Raw genomic sequence first — 22,382 nt, forward strand, 5'->3', positions numbered from 1 at the left:
GGCGCTGCAGCCGGGGCCCCTGCCAGGAGAGCGGCGCGGGGTCAGCGCACGGCAGGAGACGGCGAAGGGCTGCGGGGTCAGCCACAGCAGAGGCGGGAGCCCGACCGAGCCACCGAGCCGCTACCGGGTGGACGCGCACCGAGTACCGGGCTTTACGCGGACCCAGCAAGCACCGGAGAGAACACCCCACGCTCCCCCAGCCCTCCCGCTGCCGGGCACCTCCGCGGGGCGATGCACGCTTCCTGCTCCGCCCCCGGGGCGGGGCCGCGCTCCCGCCGCTCCGCCGGAGCGCCCCGGCCATGGCCGCCGCCGCAGCCCGGCCCCGCGCGGGGCTCATGGCGCCGCCACTCCCGCCGCCGCGCGCGCTTTCCCGGGAAAACCTGTCCCGCCCCACCCCCGCGCCACGGCCAATCAGAGCGATGGGCCCCGCCCACCGCCGCTCGCCAGCCAATCGAAGGGAAGTGCGCGGGGCGGGCTCGTACCCGCCCTCCCACAGAACGCAAGACTGAGGGGCGGGGTCTCCCGGCGCGCCGGAGCCAATCAGCAAGCAGGGAGCAAAAGGGGCCCGCCCCCGCTCCCGCCGGTCCGAGCGGCCGCTCGGGAAGGACCCAAAGAAAGTGTTCCAGCAAAACGCCTGTTGACTTAATTCCAAATTTCGGTTGAAAACGGATTTTGAGAACGGTAAAAAACCCCACCGGGGCCGGCAGAAGCCGAGCCGGCCGCGAGGGCGGGCGGCGCTGGGCGCGGAGCGGGCAAGGCGTGCGGGGCCCGGGGCGGGCAGGCGGCGGGCAGGCGGGGCGGCGGAGGCCCCGTGCGGGCGCGGCCATGGCGGGCCCGGCGCGGGTGCCGGTGGTGGACGTGCAGAGCGACAACCTGGCGGAGCTGTGGCCGTCCATGGTGCTGGCGCTGCGCTCCGCCACTTTCGTGGCCGTGGACACGGTGAGGCCGGGTGGGGGCGGCGGCGGCGGGGAGGGGCGCGGCCGGTCCCGGGGAGCCGCTGACGGTGTCTGTCTCCCCGCAGGAGCTGAGCGGCCTCGGCGCCAGGAAGTTGCTGCTGAGCCCGTGAGTGCCCGGTGGGGCGGGGGGTGCGTTTCTCGGTACCGGCTGCGCGGTGCCCTCTCCCCGGAGTACCGGCAGGCCGCAGCCGTCATGGCCCGTTCTCCCGTCGCCAGGTGCATCGAGGAGCGCTACAAGGCCGTCTGCAGCGCCGCCAGGACACGCTCTGTCCTGTCCCTCGGCGTCGCCTGTTTCAAGCAGCTCCCGGAGAAGGTGCGTGCGCGAACCGTGGGTCGGCCCTTTCGTCTTGGTCGGTGCCGGGAGACGGGGACGTGCTGGGGGATGAAACTCCCGTGGAATTGTCCCGGCTGTTTCGGCAGCTCCCCCTGACAGGTGTCCCTGGGCTCTTTGCCCCTCTCCTTGTGCAGTCTGAGAACACGTACCTGTGCCAGATCTACAACCTCACGCTGCTCTGCACCGAGGATTATGTGGTCGAGCCCCAGTCAGTGCAGTTCCTGGTGCAGCACGGCTTCGACTTCAACAAGCAGTACTCCCAGGGGATCCCTTACCACAAGGGCAACGACAAGGTACAAAGCCACTCCCTCTCAGACACCTCAGCCTGCTCTGCTCCACGTTTCTGGGGGTGTGCTGGCTTCCCCTGCTCCTGCATGAAGGTGGGCACACCCTGGGCTCCTGCCTGCAGCATTATCCCTTTCACCTCCCTGCTGCTTTAAACCCACTGCTTGCAGTTGCTTTTCCAAACGTTTGTGTCTGTGTTCAGAGTAAGTCACAGCTGTGGGCAGCACGCTCTGAGGGCTCTCCAGGGTGACAGCCAGTCAGGGTGCTCAGGCTCACTGACGGATCCTCCCTCGTGCAGGGCAACGAGAGCCAGAGCCTGAGTGTTCGGACGCTGTTCCTGGAGCTCATCCGGGCCAAGAAGCCGCTGATCCTCCACAACGGCCTGATCGACCTGGTGTTCCTGTACCAGTGCTTCTACGCCCACCTCCCGGAGAACCTGGGCACCTTCACCGCCGACCTCTCCGAGATGTTCCCGGCAGGAATATACGACACCAAGTACGCCTCGGAGTTTGAGACGCGCTTTGTAGCCTCCTACTTGGAGTACGCCTACAAGAAGTGGTGAGCAGCACGCTGGTACTCAGAGCTTACAGAGTCGGTGTGTTTGTTTTTCCGGGCAAGGGGGCTGTGTCCTTTCACTGTCCCACTGACTGAAGGTGCTTTTCAGGTGACTCTGCCCTGTGCTTTTTCTGTTTCTAGAGTGGCTTTGTTTTTAATAGGCCTTACCTGTTTGGTGGGCAGCAGCTGAAAAAGAACTTCAGAACTGGTGCCAGTAGAAGACTGGCCACAGTGGCCTGGTCTGAGATCTCATTGTGTCACTGCCTGGCTCTGGTCCAGCAGTGCCACGGGGTCATGGCAGGACATCGCACAGAAATGAAACCAGGGCTGTCCTGCAGGTCTCCTAATTATAATTCTGTTTTGTGAGGGACATTGCAGTTAAAGGATGGATGCTCCCTGCACTCCTTGACACTGACCAGCTCTGTCACTCATCCTGCACACAAGATGCCCATGGCCCACTCTGACTCCCATCACTTCCTTCCAAGTAAGGGTAGTGCTCTTGTTCAGGACACACATCTGTGCTTTGCAGTCTGGCCCCACATTCTGCAGACCCCGCACAATCTAAACAAGCCCCTGGCCCCTGATAAAGCCCCTGGGATCTCCATAAAGCTTAAGTCATGCTCTGTTTGGAGGAGAAATGCTACTTTTTGTGACTGTTTTATCTCAGGAAATGCCAGTTTGACAGGTCTGAAAACATTCAAGATGGCTGTTCTCAAAACATGAGAGTGCTTTGTTTTGACAAGATAAAAATAACTTTCTAAGCTGACGTCTTAAATGTTTTAACCCCAGTTCTTGTTAGGTAGAGCCTTCCAAAGGTTTTGACCTTTTAACCAGCTCTTGGAACAAAACAGAGATCAGATTTTTTTTCATTAAATGAAAACCCTTTCCTTGCTGCCTGCATTGTCCAGGTTCAACCTGCCTGGGTGGTGACTGCTGGACAATCTGCACAGTACCTTATTTTGGGGCATCTTTTCCTTGTCCATTACCATTATGAAGACAAACACATGACTTAGTGCCCTTTATAGTTAAAATACCAAACTGCATCCCCTTCTGTAACTTCAACAGAGATGCTGCTTTCCCTTCCTCTATGTCAGCATAAGAAAAAAACCCTTTGAACCAGCATAGAAACAACTACTTACTAAAGTTGCTCTCCTGGGATTGAACTCCTTTCCAGCATCTGGGGCTGGAGCTCAGGAGCAGGAAAGTCACGGAGTTGAGAGTTGGTGGAGGGCAGTGTGTGCTCCATGCCCTGGTCCCATCCCACAGTAACTGTGCTCCTCTCGTTGCAGCAAGCGAGAGAACTGCAAGCTGAGGGAGTCGAGCGTGCAGCACCTCACGGTGGAGTTCTGCAATTACCCCGCCGACATGTCCCGCTACATCGACTACCGCTACTGCTCTCTGGAGGAGGACAGCCACAGCAGTGCTGCAGGGGGCAACAAGGTGCCTGTCTGTGAGAAGTTTTCAGTAAGTAACACAAATCCCCGCTCCCTTCCTGACTCCACGGAAAGGAGCACATGTGGCCCGAGCCAGAAGTTGTAGAAAAGCATCTGGCAGCTCCCCCTCACCTGCTTCATAGTACAAGGAACATTTTCAAGCTTCAGGTGGCTTCATGGCGGACAGGGCAATAGTGTGCTCTGCTTGGAGGTTGGGAATCCTACAGGCTTCATTAGGAAGATTGCAACAGAGTCTATGGCCCTAAACAGTGAGACAGAGAGTTACAGTATCCCTTGCTGTCTTGGGGAGGCTGCAAGTTCTGCCTTAGTATGGCTTGTCCTACAAGAGAGAAGTGCCACCTCTACCCTTCCCTTTACTTTCATTAGATATAAAACATTATTACCTGTTTGCAGCTTCTGGCACTGTAGCACAGGGTGGTCCACAAGAGCTCGTCCTTGTGCAGCTACAGCAGCCAAGAGCCCATCTGGTCAGATCATAGCTGGCTTCAGGTGCTTCATGGAGAAAAGGAGCTCTCCCACGTGTTGTACATTCTGTCACAGAACATAAGTTAGGGAAATCTCTGGAAGTTTCTCATCCAACCACCATCTGAGTCTTGCTCAGAGCCTTGTTTGGTAAATTTTGAAATTGTCTAAGGACAAAGATTAAAAAACTACTCCAGGTCCCTGTTCCAGTGCTTGACCACTACATGAAAAATGTTTTCTAGTCATAATTTCCCCTGACTGTTGCCAGGTTTCCTCTCCCTGTGCTCTCACAAGAGTTTAGCTCCATCTTGCCCATAACGTCTGTTGTAGGTACCTGCAGACACCAACTAGATATCCCCCTCCCCCTTAGCCTCATCTTTTCCAGGCAGAACCCACCTTGCTTGGCCTCTGCCCATATGCTGTGTGCAGTGTGGCAGCATCTTTCCTGTGTGCTGGGGGGCTGTAACTGGACACTGCTCCTGCTCCAGCCTCACAGGCCCTCAGTGGAAAGGAATAATTAGCTCCACTCCACATTATGGTGATTGCTGTCTTAACCAGTAGGATGGAGGCTACAGACCCCTCTCTCTTTCTTGCTAGGCCTATGGGTGGTGTCCAAAAGGGGTGAAGTGTCCAGAGTCTCATAACATTGACCTCATCATTGACGAGGACGACAAGCTTTGGGAGAAGCGCAAGAAACGGAAGCACAGATGGAAGCATCGCAAGAACATGAAGGTGCTCGCAACGGCATTCCAGCAGGAAAGCTCAGGGGACAACATGGAGCAAGCTCAGAACGGGGAGGAAGGACCACCACGGAAGCAGAGCTGCTATGAGCCTGCAGCTGCCATAGAGCTGGCAGAGATCGCACCCAACGGGGAGGGCAGGCCACTGGAGGAGATCTCCATGGACATGGAAACAGAGGTCAGCTCAGACACCAGCACACAATGGGAAGAGAATCTGGGGGGCACTGAAAGAACTGACCAGGGGACAGCTGCCCAGAGCCCTTCTGCCAGGGGAAATGCCTCTGACAGTGACCAAGCAGAGAAGAAGTCCAAGGTTGGGTCGGGCTCAGCCAGTCACCCAGCCACCCATGAGACTGAGGCAGCAGGTGCTGCAGGAAAGAAGGAAGCCCATGGCCCTCCTTCCCAGGGGGGCACACACCGAGCTGGCTTTGATGCGTTCATGACTGGCTATATCATGGCTTACGTCTGGATGCTCAAGCAAGGGAAAAACACAGACCCCAGTGCAGGGCCCTGGTTGCCAGACTGCCATAATAAACTGTACCTCAGTGGGAAGTCAGTGCCACTGCAAATAGTGAAGAGCTTGTTTTCTAAATCTTCCAAAGCTCACAGCGAGAAGATAAAGTTGGCCTGGGACACTGCATAGAGCTACAGCACTCCTCACTAAACTGCTTTTTTTGTCTCCTCCAAGTTTTGGAGTTCTTTTTTCCATCAGGAACTTGCAAAAAAGGGAACGGGTTTCATATTCTTATTTGTGTTTAACATCTGACCCATTAAATTGCTCTCAGTTGGAGTTGCCCGTGTTCCTTAGTGGCATGCAGGAATGTGAAGGCAGAGATGAGGCTGAAGGGGGGCAAATGCACCTTTGGTTAGAGCATGCAGAGATGAGATCTTTGCCCCTACAGGAGAGAAGGGAAGGAGAAAATTCACATGGGAATGTGCTGATTCTAGAGCTGGCTAACTGCATGCAGAACCAAGCCAGAGCAGGTCTTCAGACTTGTTCCAAGGGCAGAGGCAGTGGGGCTGAAAGCCAGATATGGGATCCTGAGAAACTGCACAGCTTCCTGTGCTACTAAAGCTAATTAGGGCTAGAACAGAGCAACCACCATGGCAAGCACTCTGCAGGCTACTGTCAAAAGCCATCTTATCTGGTAGCTCACAAGACATGGCCAGAGCAGAAAAAAAAATCCTCGAGTCTCATGGATTCAATAGTGGAACTCTTCAATGAGATGCAGGAGAGAAATAACATTTACTGAGGATGAGTTTTCCTTGGGTATAACTCAGCACTGAGTAATAGCAAATATCTCAATCAGAGATTAATGGCATTTCTATTTTAAGTAAGCATTCAAACCAGCTTTTTTAACTTAAAGCAGTTGTCCTCTTAATCACAAGACTCAGGCCTTGATTTCATTTTTATTTTGAAAGCAAGTTGGGAAAGTTTACAAAACCTGACCAAGAAAAAAATTATGAAAATATTTAAGTGGATTCATCTTTGGTTACTTCTTATTGCAGTTCCAATAAAACATACACCATTTCTATAGTTCAAAAAAGTCAGAAGGTCAATCAACATAAAAACAAGACGTGCTTTCTTTACATATTCATAAATATCCGCAATATTAGAAAAGTTGTTTCGCAAAGATTTTTTTTCTGGCAGTGTTAACTTACTATTATACACAGGCTACAAACTTCTTCCTAAGCCTTTAATTACAAGTTCAGCTATTTACAGACTGCAAAATATTAAGACGTAAAACTCCTTCATAAATACGAAAATAGATCATCTCGCAAAGATCTTTATACTTAATCAAATATCTGGCTGCCCCTCCTCCCAAAAAAAAAAGGTTATTTGTTTTGCATAGAAATGTAGTGACATGCAATATAAACAATAGCATTAAGTGCAAACAGGAATTATTCAAGTGTCTTTAGTTGTACTGGCAAAAAATACCAACGTTCTGTTACACATAATACATCAATGCCTCTCCAACAAGTACAAGTCTGCTACAGCCCCTTGGCTGTGCTGCTTTTGAGGGGCAGCAATTCACATGCATTCTCCTGGCTGCACTTTATCAACCTGCAACCACAACAAAAATAGCTTATAACAGACATTTAATTGAACTCAACATAGATTTAAAGTGAATTAAAAACATCTTTGATCTCTTCAGGGAGATGTGTAGCAATGTGTAGAAAGTACTTTAAAAGAGCAAGAACTGCTCCTGTAAAGTCAAAATCATGGTAAAATCCAATCACGATAAAACTTTGTCACGTCACTATAAAACAAGGAGTTTGCTGACCACATGTTCAAATTCATGTTTATCAGTGGCTGTCAGAAAATGGCCCTCTGTGGAAAAGCAACCTCAGTAGGCACAAAACCTAGGAATTACTAGGTGCAGCCTAGATTCAGCTTTATGCAGCCAAAGGGATGAGATGTTGTGACTTTCAACTGCATCCTTGAAAACACTGGGTTTCAGCAACCACTTTGCAATTTTTAAAATGACCTTTTACTCTGGTTTCATACGTGCCTCTTCCCATGCAGACCAATCCAGGAAAGGCCTGAGCTGCTACTCCTTGGCATTTCTGTTTCTGACATCTCCACCTCAGTACCAAGAGCCAGAAATGTTGATAGCTGTGCTCAATGCATGTCAATTGGTTGTGCTTAGAGCGGACATTTAAGAAAATAAAATTTTATCTCTGCTGCTTTGTAAGAGCTGTTCAGGGCAGGGAAACATCATAAAGACAGCAGTGTAAGAGAACAGTGAGGTCACTGCAGTGGGTGCCCTGGAGTAGCCCCAGCTGACTGCTCAAGCTTTGCAGTCAGTGTCAGGGAGGGCTCATGATGAGGTGTCAGCACTGACAGCCAGGGCTGGCTCAGGGGAGCCCCAGGGCAGCCAGAGGTGTGCGTGTGCTCTCCGGTCAGGCTGCTGGGCAGCTTCCCTCAGCCTGGTGATCCAAAAGTAAACTACTCATTATTGCTTCTTTGTCTGAAGTCACACACCTAAATGCATCTTGTGACAACAGAAGCTGGTGCTGATGGTTTCCCTCCCAAAAGATACAGTTGTAGCAAAGATAAAAAGATTTAAAAATGAAAAAAAAAAAACAAGCAGGCACCAGGCAGGCAACTGAGTTCTAGTATTTCTCTGTCCTCAAAGTTACACACACACAGTGGCAGCCACACAGGCTGCTCTGCACTCTGCGGACACAACCCAGAAGACAGACTACTCTGCAGATCAGCACCTTCAAGAGGCGGAGAGGTGTGGGCCAAAAGGGGTGATCTTAGTGAGCACAGGCATTTTCTCTTTTGAGCTGTGAACAGCTGCCTAATCTGGCATGGACTGTATTAAATAACTCAGCAACACTGGGCTTCTCCTTTCATTCATAACAGCCACTGCAAAGGGAGAACTGCCCAGGTTAACACATACTTCACTAGAAGAAGTCACAGCTGTAACTCCTAGAATAGCTACCTACACCTCAGGAAAGATACACATCCCAGCCAAGAAAGAACTAAGGCTTTCTCCATCCTTTGTTTGAGATGGGAGAAGAGTAGAAATAGTCTGGCTTCCATCAGAGACTAGCTTACAGTATCCAGCCTTACAAGAGAGCAGGAAGAGTGTAACAGGCTACCTGGATGAAAATCTGGACTCTGCTGCATCACCATCTGCTCAGCAGGTGTGCAATGTTTACCTCACTTAGGAATGATAATATAGGTTAAAAAAACCCCCATAAAATAAAATTTTTAAAATCCCATGTTTTTTGGGATGATGATAGTGGAAAAGGGAAGGATGTTGCACAAATGTCACAGAATGAGCTTTCCCATACATTGCATCCCAGAGCAGGGATTGCTGATGATGGTTCCAGCAAGCAGCATTAAAGCTCATGTTGCTGCTTCTTTCACAGGTACCCGCTGGTCAAGGGAAGTAAAAAAAAAAAATTATTATCCTATTCAGTGACAGGAGAAACCAATAAAAACAGCAGCTTCTTTCTGTAGAGGAAACAAAAAGTCAATTTAGGACAAGCTAATTTTCTTCAGTTTGACAATTCAAAGCCCTCCTGTGAGCTGTCCTCTCCAAGAGCACTTGTGGGGCTACAACACTGCTGGCAACTCCCCCTAAGCAGGGGATTCCTGTCCTCTGTCAAGCAGGCTATTGAGAAACCATCATTACTGCAATGAAATCAGTGAGATGGATGCTGTACCAGAGAGGGAGGTGTATGTGACCCTTCTAGCTTAGTGATAATAGTCAATTGTGATGTAGCTACTCTATTTAACTATTCTGCAGAAACAGATCACGATGTCCACTCAGCTCTTCAGAGATAAGGGCCCACCCCCTGCCAAAAGCTCAGAACAGCTGGTACTTTCAGGAGCAGTTTCTTCAGAAGCCCAGAAATGGCAATGCCTGGAATATGCTTCTCTGTGCCCTGGGCAAATCTTCCTCCACATTTGGGCTGAGGTACATAAAGAGCTGTACAAGGAAGCGAGCTTCCCTGCACAAATGTATTAAACATCATTACTAAATCCCAAGGGAAAATGAAACACCAGGGAACAGATTCTTCTTGTTAATCACAAAGTACTTGTCATGTGACTCAGCCTGCAGATTGTGACCAGCATGAGGGGTTTTGTTTTTGCTGCTTTTGAAAGAAGAGCTTGTTTAATGCTACAACAGCATTCAAAGCAGCTCTGGGACTAGAGAGCATTCCTATCTGCTCAACATAGCTCAGAAAGACTTCTGTGCCTGTTTCTGAAACACAGGCTCTGACTCAGGTGCACTGGTGCAGAATGTTAATGAAAAATATGCAGTGGCTTAGAGCAGATGTTCAGTTAGAGGAAGAGGGGAAAATCTAAGGGTCATTCTTTCTACTTTACATGGAGCTTAAGACCTTAAAATGCCCCATGCTGGAAATCCAGGTCAAACTGTTTAATGGTGCCTGCTCTGGCTGCTGCCTCCAGGAAGGGCTGTGGGACCCACATGGCCATTCTGGCTGGAGTAGTTCCCCCTCCTAATTCAAATCAGGAAAGGGAATAAGCACAATTTGAAATAAGGTTTTATAAAATGATCAGTCTCTTCAGACAATGTCTGCAGCTATCTGTCCTACAGCCAGCTTGTTGAGTCTCTTTCAGATGTGAAGCCCAGCACTGCAGAAAAGCTTAGTTTAAGCAACTGGGAACAACTCAAGGACACATTCAGTTTGAGCCCTCTCTTCATATGTCACAAGCTGACTTTGTGCTGCCACTTGCTGAGATGTTGGAGGAGGTCTGAGACAACAGGGCAGGACTGTCCCCATCCTGCTCCCTGAAGGGCCATGCCTCTCTCTTCAGCTCTGGGGGAGGACTAACACTGAACAGAGGCTTTGTAGGCTCTAACAGTGTAATTTTCAGTAGGTCATCTTCTACCTCCATCTCTTCAGAAGGGAGACAACCTGCAAACACTTGTGGGGAGCCACATCCCTCAGAGTTCACTGAATTCTGAACTGGGAGCTTTTTGTAAGATGGCCCTGACTGGGCCAGCACTAATGGTTGATCACATGCTGGATCTCCACATGTGTTCTCAACAGGGCAAAACCCATTTTCCTCCTGGGCCACTGGCCCATCTGAACAGTCCATATCCTCTTCTTGTCCTGGTGCAAGAAGAAACTCTGTTCTGTGAGGCTTGGCGTGAAAGGGGGGAATCTCTGACACACCATATTTAGTGCTACTCAAGAGTTTTTGCCGAACCTCTGCACCTAACTGGGCTGGGTCACACCTGCCAACAGTTGAAGACAGTCCCCCAAAGAGGCCATATTCCTTGTGTGGTAATTCAGGAGAGAGTGGAAGTGATCTGCATCTCCTCCCAGGAAGAAGGGAAAGGTCTTGCCAGTCTGTGCTGTACGCCTGCCGGAACTGGGACTGGCTGGCTTTCAGGCCTCCACCCGCCTCTGGAGAATGCAAGTCGAACACGAGGGAAATCACAGACTTGCTTGGCATGTCAAAGAATTTGATCTTTCCCCCCTTGAGGTCCTCCCGGGCACTGAAGGGGTTAACTTTGCGGCCTAACCCTTTGCTGGGTGTGTAGTAGGGGTCCTGCACATTGATCTTCCGGGAAGGTTTTCGAGAGAAGATATCCGACTGGCTGCGGGACAGCCAGATATTGCGGCGCGGACGGGGCGACTTGGGCGGGATCTTATCATCCAAGGAACTCAAACGTTTCACTCCTGGTCCTTTGTCAATTGATCCTGAGTAGAAAAAGAGAAACATTCTTAGCTTAAAGAAGCTCCCTATAGCTGTGCACCTGCTCACTCACAGAGCCTTCATGAGCACTGTAAAGAAGAAAGCTGTGTTTCTGATATTCCAAACTGTGTTCCATAAGCGCATGTCTGCTTCTTCCTTATAAGTTGCTGCACAAACACAAGCACACCATTCTCTTCTCTTTTCCTCATTGTATTTAGGGCCCCTGCAAACCTCCTTGCTGCCAGTACACTGCCACAGCAGAGATGGCACAGGGTGGTGTTGGAGAAGAGCAATTTGCATGTTTCTAGATTTATCATCCTGGCTTCCAGAAGAGGTTGCCCAGGGTCTGTTGGTGCTACTGACCACAAAAGAGAACCAGTACAAAACATAGTTGCCAAAGAATTGTTCACCCTGATGGGAAATGTCTAAGACAAAAAAAGTCTCTCCTTGTACCATGCAGATTTTAAGTCATTCTATCCCAGCCTCCTTTCAGTACATTATCCAATACAAAAGTGGAGATGCATGAGAGTCTGACCCTAATGAACAGGAGATTAAAAGTTGTATATATGCCTGTGTATTTGCACTCACTGCACACACACACATTTATAAATAAAAGCTGTATCACTAGATTAGGATGAGAAACTGGTAGATGTTAACTCCTCAAGTGTTTGGAACATGCATCTGTCATGGGCTCTCAAGGTGCCTCTGAAGAGCCGTGTTAGACAGCAATAACAAATGGGTATAAAGGAGTGATAACTCCTTTTGACTAACATCTCCAGAATAAGCACATGGATTTTCACTTTTCCCTTTAAATATTGTCACAGTTTAGACTACAGCCATTCCATGTAGGAAAGAGTAAGCAAGTCAAAGAACAGCATGTAACACTTCTTTGAGAAGTACTTGTTTTGTACATGTACTCCAAAGGGAGAATACCAGAAAAACAAAACAAAACAAAAAACACCCAAAAAAAAAAAAACCCCAAAAGAAAAACTCCAACCCAAACAAAAAATCCTAAACAAACAATCTTCTTTTTTAACTCACACCTCTTTTAGATGCTTTCCAGGTGTGGGAGAACTACCACATGCATTAACTCTATGTGGCTTGACATAGAGAAAAATTATTTCAATCTACAACTATATTACAGATCAATAATTATGTCTTCAATAATTACGTCTATATGTTGCATTATTGGTATATCCACATAATATAAGAAACTATTTTAAATGTACTCTTAAGTTTCTAATGCCAGAAGTGTACTAACATATAACACCCAAGTCAGAATCTAGCCCAGGCTACAAGTGTTTGCTCCCCACACCAGGTGGCACCAGACAGCTTTAGAGAAAACCTTTCAAGGCAAACATTCCCAAGCAGACCTGGGACTCATCTTTTCTCGTCTTTCAGAGTATTTCTAGGTACTTTATAATACTCTTGCATCTTCTGTGCTCTTCCTCCTGAAGGAATTTAAGAAGCCTCTAAATATTACAAGTAACATACACCAAAGAAACTATGTATATGTACAAAGTATGGCAGTGATAAATCAAAAATGTATGGGTTTTCATATACTATCAGCAATTTACAAACCCATTCCCAAATGAACTCTAAATTTCCTCTCAAGATCTTGGGGACAGAATATTATCAGGCACTTTAAGAAACAGTTAGCTGGTTTTTTCACCAAAGGACATTCCACAATGCAAAGCATAGAGCATTGCTCCAGAATAATATTCAGGGTTTGTGTAAAATCATTCATAAACCATAAATAAAACCATATATAGCCAAATATCAGTTTTCAAAATATGAAGCTTTTCCTCCTCTTGCTGTGAGCACCCAGCAATGTTTGTATAATACAGACATTTACCTTTTGGTTTTCTTTCATTGTTGTCAAGGTTCATGAACTTTCTGTCTCTCTCAGAGTCCTCATTTCTCAGGCGGTTTAATATTTCCTCCAGTGTTTTGACAATATCAGCAAATGAAGGACGCAGCTTTGGATCCATCTGTGAATGCACACAAATCAAATAAGTCCATGTGGGTTTGTCCAAGCTATTCTGCTTACACAGTGGACAGAGAGAGGGACAACCTGAGGAAACTGAGGAAATTCAAAATGGTTTTAAGTGTGTTGTCATTGCAAAAAAAAAACCAAAACAACTACAGAAAGAAGGGGAAAAGTAGTATTCTATCACACCTCTCACATTTAATAGTAAATTTGTAAATATTCTATGAAAAAGAAAAATTTTAAATTTAAAAGGTGGGAAACTGCCAGATTCATGGCTTGTGAGGGGGTTTGCTTGAAACAGCTTGGATAGTTCAGGATTTCTTTCTGGATTCTTTCTGGCTATCAAACAGAGATTATGTACCAATGTTATTTCAAAAGGATTGCACAAAACAATATGGCTATGTCAGTCTTTAAAAGATTGTAATTATTCCATCATCTCCTTGTGGCTTTAATTAAAACACCTAAATGGCAGTGCTGATCTTAAAGCTGAAAATGCTGTATTTTTCCATCTGTTAATTAGCCATACTACTCAGTGTACTGGTCTATCTTGTAAGGAAGCAAGGGTGGTTATATAATTTGACAAAGCTATAAATTAGGAAAAAGAAAAATCCATCTTTCCCAGGTTAAATATTCCCCCTGCTCATCAATATGTATTAGTCTGTATTTCTCAGTACATATTTATTTACTCACTCTAGCAGATACACATCTCTAAACAAAGTCCGACACTAAAATTGTACCACAGGGCAAGCAGCTTTCTTTAAGGACTAACTTTGAAAGCATTTCATCACTTTGAGCATTGACTCTGTATATATGTCACAGGCTTCACCACTGTAGGTAGCAACATCTAATTCAGCAGCTTAAAGTTAACTTTATTCCAGTAACAAAAACGATTCTGCTTGACCTGATTGCTGTTTCCAGCCTGCTAAAGGCTTTCTCAGAGTGGACAAGCCCAGACAGATCCCAACTCTACAATGGGAACAGTAGTGCTTTGTACACAACAAACCCCAAAGACCTCCCTGGTACTGCCCTGCAGGTTGTTTGAGATGGATCTTTCTGAAGACAACTGGTATGATCAGCAATGCCAGAACACCTTCTAGCACAAGGGGAAAAGTGCTAAAAAGTCCTATGGACAGTAACAAAAACCAAACAAAGAAGCCACACTTGAAGAAATCAACAGCAGCAAGAAAACTGTTCTAAAGCAGCAGCTGGAATTTACTGGCATTGGAAAATATTTTTCTGCATTCCCTGTCTCACTGAAAGAGTAGGGCAGGGGCAACACTGAAGCACACGCTGTACTCTGACAAACTTACTAATTTGGGAATCTCACAGAGCTGTTGCAAGCTACAGGAAGTTAGAGGAAGTAAAAAGAGCTCTCTCGCTATTTTAATTTGTGCTAGGTAAGATCCAAGACAAAAGCAGCAATGGAAAAGTTACTCAGAGCAGTATTTGCCTCTTCCATCCCTGAGCAGTCCAGATTTTGCTCAAATGGAAGAGAAGGTTCCTTCTAAAAGCAGCAGTTGCAACAGCTTAGCTCATCCTGGTAAGCTTTTTGCATGATCACTTATGATTACATTTATTAAATATTCCCACAAGTAAGCTTATAATTGTTGGCTTCTCACAGGTGCTTATTTGCAAACCCCCACACTTTGTAACAGTAAGTTAAATTTTAATCCACTCATAAATGTCAGTTTTTACTGGTTTTCTTAGGGTGCCTTAGAACACATTTCCTGGATGTAGCAAATCCCAGGGCTTTGCACATTAGTTCAGCTGGGCTATACAGCTCACACCTTGTTGATCTATTACATAATAAAAAGGTACATAAATGTCCACGTCTCAGAGGAAATTAACACACTGATCACCTCTTACTGAGGGGCACAGCATGCTGAGGAAGATATAAGAAAGCCTTATCTGTTACTCCATTTCCCTTCTCCTAGGTGAGTGCTATGTGAATTCCAGCACGCCCCACACTGAAATCAGCATATTAATGGCCAGATCACAAGACAGTAATTTCCATTTCAATTCAGCAAAGGGACATTTATTATACAGGAAGCTGCATTTGACAATAATGAGCAGGAGAAAACCCTTTTTCTCTGAGCACACCAAATTCTACATGAGAATATAAGGTCACTGTCCCTTCCTTCATGAGAAGCTTTATTCTGAATTTGTGAGCTGAAAAATTGCTTTGAATCATGCACCATGTGTTTGGATGCAATACCATTTCTGGAGTCTGCAGGTGGGGGCTGAGCTTTCCAAAGTCAAATCATGCCTCTAACCAAACCCTTTAGTGCTCATGTAATCAAAGGGCCTCATAAACATGAGTGAGATGTGCCTCTATCCAGGTAAAGGAAGCTCTGCTCTACTAGGGTGACATTAGAGGAGTTAAGTAGCTCATCCATAGTAAGTTCCACAAACATTTTAAAAATTAAATTATGTTATGTAGTGCCAAGAGCAACAGTCACTGCCCCTATTCTGACCTTTATACAACTCTCTCCTTGAGCATGGGCTATTGTATTAATACAAAGTAAAGAGAGACATCAGGTCAAAAATAACCACCAAAAGCACAAAGAGATGAGACTTCTTAAAAGCACTCACTTGGACACAATGCTGGCATTAGTTCCAGCACAGCCTGGTTGGGAATCCAGGGCTAAGTTTTGTGCAGTAAAATTTTTTCAAGTTGCCTCTATTAAGTTGAGCAAACTGGACATTCTCAATGTCAGCTGAATGTGGTGGAAAATCAGGTTCTCTTATTTTATATAAACTGGTTTACTGTACATTGATACTAGTAACTCTGTTACAGGATAACCAGCAGAAGAGATCCACTGCCCTGGAGTTTTCACAATAAGGAGCCAGGAAGGTATCTACTATCACAATTTTACTTGAATAATTGCCAGAAAATTTTCACCATACAGCACATGGCCTATAGCCTTACAGATAATAAATCATTTCAGTCACAGTTTGGATTTTATGACATAGGCTAAGCATTTGGATGTCAAACCCCTTTTCCAAAAGGCATCATACAGACACTTCCAAATAGTTTAATGCCTGATCTTGATGTGTTTGTCCCCTCTATTTGTAAGAGCAACTCAGTCCTTCCTTCATAGCTCAGTAGGCCTGCACACAACAGCAGCTGGATTTTGTCAGCCTGAGGGTTAGCCAGTGTCAATGGCATCCAACTGGTTATGGTCAGCCTGAGCAGCCTGCAAGAAGCTGTTCAGTGTGCCAGACCTGTTTGTTTGGCATGACAGAACACAGAATTGCAGAAACACAACACAGAGTTTGAGCAAGGGGAAGGGAAGGATTATAAAAACTGAACGGGACTTCCTGGGCTGTCAGAAGGTACACTGCTTCTAGAGGTAGGCTCTTCAAGTCTCTTCTTAAATGCTTTAAGCTTTATCTTCAAAAGCCAGAGGGATTTAGAGAACTCCAGTTTAGGTCTCTCCCCTTCAAGTAAGATACTCACATTACAGCAGTTGAAGGCCAGCTGGAGGAAGTCAGGAGGACAGTCTCCCACCATGTGCTGGAAGGAATCATAATCTAATCCAAAGTTCTGTACAAACGACAACAAAGCACAGAGAAATAAATGAGGTCTTCTATCTAGCTCAAAGCATCTTCTTTTGGGAGGTCCCCATGTGAAGTTACCAGGAATAACCATGAACACCTTTCTCAGCAATCACATAACAGAAGTTTGAGAAAACTTCACACAGACTCCAAACTGCACATCCCCAGTGGGGATTACTGATACAGGATAGCTGTAAGAGAATGGGCTGACATCAAAGCCCATCCTTCTTCCTGGACTCAAATGCAGTCCATTGCACTTGAAATGTTGCCTGTGTGGATTTGGAAATACCATATACTATGATGTTTCACTGTAGTGATTTCCATAGTGCAAATTAACAGCCCACTCCAAAACCAGAGGCTTTGCAATGATGGAAATGTATCAGTTAAAATTGCTAACTTTTCAGTGGATGGTAAACTGGTAATACAAATTATCCAGTTCCTTAAGTGCATGTCTATAAAATCTGAAGGGCAGACTAAAAAAGAATCTTTCATTTATTGCAGTCTGAGACTTAAGCAATTTTCCATTTTTAGAAATAGAGGGGGATAGACAATTTGGAATAACCCCACCAAGGGTCAAATGCTTCCCTGTAGATGGGATGAATAAAGAAAAAAGTATCTTTAATTACTCAATTATAGCTCAGATCCACTGTGCTCAGCAGAGTTCACACAAAAATAAGGGTTAACTTATTTTAGCTGCTGTTAACACAGCTCCTGCCTCTTTCACAAGGAGGGGGCTGCTTAGTGCATACAGAATGCCAAAATGTCTGTTGTGAACCTGGCAAGAAGTCTACATAAGCTATCACTCCACAAAAGGAAGAGTTTGCATTGCAGTGCTCTCGATGTCCTGCCAGTTAGGGGCAGAAAGGATTCCCATGGGGATTGCAGCTGCACAAAGCCTCTGAGAAAGTGTCTTCAATGGAGCTTCCCACAATAACAGCATAAAGAGCAAAAGCTTTTTACAGGCTATTTTTAATGTCACACCTATTCATCCTATCTTTGACAGCAGTGGCAGAAGTTCTAAAGGCTGAGCTGTTATCATGGCAGACTCACCACCTCCCACCAATGTTATAAACACAGCCACTTACCTCTGTGCGAGGGAGATAGTCTGGGTCTGCCTGTATCCTTGCTATAATCTCACACAGAATTATGCCATAGGAGAACACATCTGCCTGAGAGAGAAAAAATTCAATAGACACATGGTTCAGCTATGAATGCTCAGCATTCTTATCTGCCACTGAGTTTCTCCTTACCCCAAATGGCTATCATGAAACAACTAAACAACACCACAAACACTGAGCAACTGCATTAAAGCTAACATTTTCCATGTGAAGAAACCCATGCTCACAGAAAGCATTCTGGTTGTACAAATAGCAATGATAACCTTAAAATTCTTTCAAGAGGAAAAAAACCCCACCAAACGACTCTTAATTCAGCAATGCAAAAATTTTTTAAAAAAATTCAAAATCCTTCCTTGCACAAAGAATAGTGAAGTTCCATCTGATGTCCTACACATGGGAATAATTAAAAACATAGCCAAAACATTACATGCCCATATATCACTGTGGTTAGAAAAACAGGTTTAGAATACACAATTCACAGCCTAGCCAGAACATTATTGCTATTTTTAAGAAAAATTACATTTTCCTCTTCTCAGTTCAGTATCTCTGGAGAAAATTGTCTTCCCAAAGCTTGAGCTATCTAGCAGCACTGTATATCAGGTTTAATTTCCATGATGTTTAGTAAGCACTTATCTGACTACCTCTGGAGCTGCACAGTTCCTCAGATTTCCACCCACCTGAATTTTTCAGGTAATAAAATTTAGGAAAACATGGAATACAAAACTACAGGGCAGAAGCATGAATCCCTCATCCCTTATATGTCACCTTTCATGCTGATGAGGTATGAATCTGCTTCCTCTTTAGTCCTCCCGATGGTAGGGTCAATGAGGAATGTGGCATCATAGATTTAGGCACTTTATTATTAATTTAGGTCAATTAAACTCTTTTAAAAGCTGTGAAATGGTAATTATTACATTCATTACTGAGGTACTTACTGCTTTCCTGCAAGTTTAAAGTACCATCAATTAAACAGAGTATTAACTACTAGATATAGAGAGGTATAGGATGTGGCCTTTATCTCATAAAGGCTGCACTGGCAGAGCTGAAGTAATGGAGACAAAATTCTGTGTAAATAAGAGACTGATTGAAAACACCACTTCTAAAACCCAGTGTGACCTGATCCTCCTCCAAAAGAAACACTTCCCAATGACACAAGCAGGAAAACTCAGAAATACCTTTGGAGAACATTTTGTCTTATCAAGGTATCTCACCTTCAGACATGCTAGTTTATTTTTGTATTTATACACACACACATATATAGATATAGAAATAGATATACACACATACAGAGTTATGCATGTTTATATATAGACCTTTTACTTCTACCCAAGTTTCACTACTGCACAGTCAGGGAAGCAACTTTGCTACATTTCTCAGACTTGGTTAAATTAAATCGTGTTAGGTCAACAAAATATCACTATATGTCAGTATAGCATAACAGAGAACAATCATAAAGCCAATTTATTTCCATATAAGATTAAACACCATGAGTTACAAATATTAGCTATTTAATTCTCACTCTCCCTTAGTCTGTTTCTGTTACTGAGTACAGAAACATCACAACTGAAAATAACAAGTTTTAATATGATGGAAATTCTAAATCTTGCATACTGCTACAGAAGAAAAACATTTGACAGCTAACTGCATTTATATCATGTACCTACCTTTTCATTGTAGGGCTCATCTCTGAGAACTTCTGGTGCCATCCAGAAAGGTGAACCCACAACTGGTAACTTCTCACTGTATAAATGTGGGATAGATAGGGATGGGGGTGGTGGGAGAGAAGGAAGAATCATTAATTAAATGCTCAAGCATTGCTACTAACTTTCCCAATCAATTACTCCTATTTTATTTCCATTTTAAAGTGTCCAGCTACTTTAAAAGAATGTTTTATGTTAAGGTCACAGCTGTTCAATAGTTTTTATTGCCTGACTCTTGGCAGAGTTGGCTCCTTCATCTACACATAAAAAGGTTTGTGGACATCAGTTGTGGGCTAGATGCCAAGTTCTCCATTCATCCAGCAAGACATTCAGGTATCCATCCCTAGATGTGCAGCTCTGAATGAAGTCAAACTTATTTATTATTAAAATAATAAAGCTTTTAAAATTGTATTTTAAAAAATAAAAATCAAGATGGACAGATGAATCCTTTAGAATGGAAAAATTAAAAGTACTCAGAGTAGGCCCAATTTGAAAAACTTGCAGTTTCCATAAAGCTGAATACTGGGGCCTTAAGAAAGGCTCCAGCCTGTCACCCAGCTGATCTTGAGGGAATACCTATTTAAAAAAGAAAAGGCCTCTGAAGATCTCAAAGTAGCATGGCTTGCTACCAGCAAACTGGAAAGAACAAAGCTGCTTTTGAAAATGGAGGTAAAAGTAGATAAAAACAAAATAGTGTCTAATAGTGCTGATGCAGCCATTCTATGATGTTGTTGGCTTTAGTCTCAAGCTACCTTAACTGTAATCTCAGTTTTCAGGGCATCTCAAAGCTGGGTATTAAGCACACCTTAAGGCACCTGTAGTGTCTTGCTGATTTTGTGATGGATTCATCTGAATACAGCTGAAGCTCTCAGCACCTCACAGGGTGCTCCACAGCAGCTACAAGACAGACATTGGCTGCACTTATCAGTAGTTTGTAAATTAAGATGTTCACTTTGTTAAGCTTTTAGATCCACTATTTCACCAATATTAATGCAAGCCTTCAGATCTCTCAATGTATGGTTTTAGGACATGTGCGGTTTAAAAACTGTGCAGAGCTGAGATCAACTTTTATTGTTTTCTTTGCAGTCAAAAGTGCTGGAATGCTTTTATTTATTTTATGCAGAAGCACACACTGGAGAAAATCTGACAGCACATTTCAGAGTCAGAATACTCTGCAATACACAAGTCAATATACAGAGAGAACAATGAAATCCTTGTCCCTGATCTCTCTAATGGAGGGATGACAAAAGGACTATTTTCAATTGTGACAATAGCTTGTGACAGTCCCCTGTGCATTCCTCAAATGAGTTAAGATTATAATTTCATCCTAGGGAAAAGAAAATTGTGAGCTACTGTTAGACAGTGATTTTATAATTAATTTTATTTTACTCTGTTATAATCCTGGATCTTAAAAACTAACCCAGAGGTTAAATAAGAATGATGCTGGAATGACAATGAATATTGTTTATGAAAGTGCAAAGAAATGAAAGTTGCTTGAAATCAACAAATGACATTTATTACAAAATCATCCCAATCCAGAGCGCTGGACAGTATTTTTGTGTTTGCTTTGTGTTTTGGGTTTTTTTAAACCCAAAATTCCCAAGTACCACCTTAAGAGATGTACCAAAAAGCTTGAGCAAATCCTTTAGTGCTTGGAATAGTTTTGAAGAATGAATGTCACCACTAAATATCAAAAATGGACAGTAATTAAGGCTGGAACATTTTGGCTACCCAGCCTGCAGTTCCAGACTGAAGACTGAGGGTATTTTTTGAAAATTCTGTACCAGAGTGCAATAACAGTCTCAGGGACCTGGCTCACAAGAGCTTCTGTCCTACATTTGAACTGTAATTCTCACTTCATTTAGATTAGCTCACATACCTGTGATCAGGAATTTTCTCTGCTAAACCAAAGTCTCCAACTATTGCTGAGTATCCATTCTCATCATGTTTGATTAAACAGTTCTGGAAAAAAAAAAACCAAAACAAAAAACAAACAGAAGAGTTGTTATCTGGGCATGAAACCTCTGTAACATTCCAGATTAAAAATAGATAAAACAAGACTACAAATATAGTTTGGAAGATATTCATCTATGAGAAGCTTTTGTATGAGAGCAACAACCCTTTTCCCCCACCCCCCCCTTCACAATCACATGTCTATCAAACTTAAGATGCTGCAAACAGCCTTCCACTTAGCTAATAATCCACTTAAAAACTTGCTGAGAAGGCAGGCAGCCACAGGCAGCACATACCCTGCTAGGTTTTAACAAGAATTAAGATGATTTAGCTCCCTTATGCTCAAATATGCAATACATGCTGTTCACTATGACACCTTACATTTTCTCTTTACAATTTGCCTGTACCTGACCAGAATACAAGATCAGAGCAGACTCTAAATGCCTATGTTTTGTTGCATTAAGTACTGAAAAGGAATGTGCTGCTTTGCAAAAAACTTCCATCAGAAAATATAAGATGTGACCAAGTTATATGTGCTTTCACAGTCTCAAAATTCTTTACTTTACAGTACATCATAAGACATGATTTAAGAGAAAAGTAATAGGGAAATGCTGTCATTCTCTTCCTTTCAGATGTGCCCTCCAGTGTCAGGATGGAGGGCAATTTAAGGACACAGAGATAATTGTGCTCTAACAGCATCACATCCCACACAGGCTATTATCGATTTCTTTTTGTTTTTTTTATTTACAACTCTGAGAAATATGCTCTGACCACTCCAGTACCACATCTTTTCCCATTGCACCAAATGAATCAACAGCTGATTCCCTGCATTTTGTTCTGTCCTGCAATGGATGGAACAAGACAGAATTCATTCCTTTCCCACGTGTAGTTCTGTGTCCTCCTGCGGGCAGTACAATAGCAGTGAGCAGCAAACCCAGTGCCGACTCCTGCCGGGTGGGACCCTGCATTAATTAGCTAAACAGCAGGAAACACTTTCTGCCTTTATTGTGCCTGGACACACAAAAGCCCCTCGCTGACCCCAGAGCATTAGCTTGTCTGTATAATGCAACCACCAAGAAAAGTGAGT

The 22,382-nt window shown here is 44.6% G+C and overlaps 2 protein-coding genes across 5 annotated transcripts in view; one reads left to right on the top strand and one right to left on the bottom strand.

Moving 5' to 3' along the window:
- Positions 1-825: 825 nt before the first annotated feature.
- On the top strand, positions 826-6,319 carry TOE1 (target of EGR1, exonuclease). Its single transcript, XM_063165991.1, has 7 exons — positions 826-939; positions 1,022-1,062; positions 1,173-1,269; positions 1,425-1,583; positions 1,874-2,133; positions 3,420-3,594; positions 4,644-6,319. Exons 1-7 carry the CDS (start codon positions 826-828, stop codon positions 5,427-5,429), a joined length of 1,632 nt encoding a protein of 543 aa, XP_063022061.1. The 3' UTR covers positions 5,430-6,319.
- Positions 6,178-22,382, bottom strand: part of TESK2 (testis associated actin remodelling kinase 2) — a 76,023-nt gene continuing 59,818 nt past the window's right edge. For all 4 annotated transcript variants that reach the window (XM_063165987.1, XM_063165988.1, XM_063165989.1 and 1 more), the window contains 6 exons: positions 21,222-21,304; positions 19,307-19,382; positions 17,610-17,693; positions 16,427-16,513; positions 12,832-12,967; positions 6,178-10,981 (listed from right to left, as the gene is read on the bottom strand). In XM_063165987.1, the coding sequence (XP_063022057.1) occupies positions 9,972-10,981; positions 12,832-12,967; positions 16,427-16,513; positions 17,610-17,693; positions 19,307-19,382; positions 21,222-21,304 (1,476 nt within the window). In that variant the 3' untranslated portion in view covers positions 6,178-9,971. The remainder of the gene's footprint in view (positions 10,982-12,831; positions 12,968-16,426; positions 16,514-17,609; positions 17,694-19,306; positions 19,383-21,221; positions 21,305-22,382) is intronic.

The sequence above is a fragment of the Melospiza melodia genome, chromosome 11, assembly GCF_035770615.1.
Source record: "Melospiza melodia melodia isolate bMelMel2 chromosome 11, bMelMel2.pri, whole genome shotgun sequence".
Classification (NCBI taxonomy): Eukaryota; Metazoa; Chordata; class Aves; order Passeriformes; family Passerellidae; genus Melospiza; species Melospiza melodia.

Excerpts from the sequence above, each read along its gene's own strand:
- TOE1 (XM_063165991.1), top strand. The coding sequence starts at position 826 with ATGGCGGGCCCGGCGCGGGTGCCGGTGGTGGACGTGCAGAGCGACAAC. Across the intron at positions 1,063-1,172 it reads AGGAAGTTGCTGCTGAGCCC|GTGCATCGAGGAGCGCTACA; the intron begins GTGAGTGCCCGG and ends TCCCGTCGCCAG. Across the intron at positions 3,595-4,643 it reads CTGTCTGTGAGAAGTTTTCA|GCCTATGGGTGGTGTCCAAA; the intron begins GTAAGTAACACA and ends CTTTCTTGCTAG.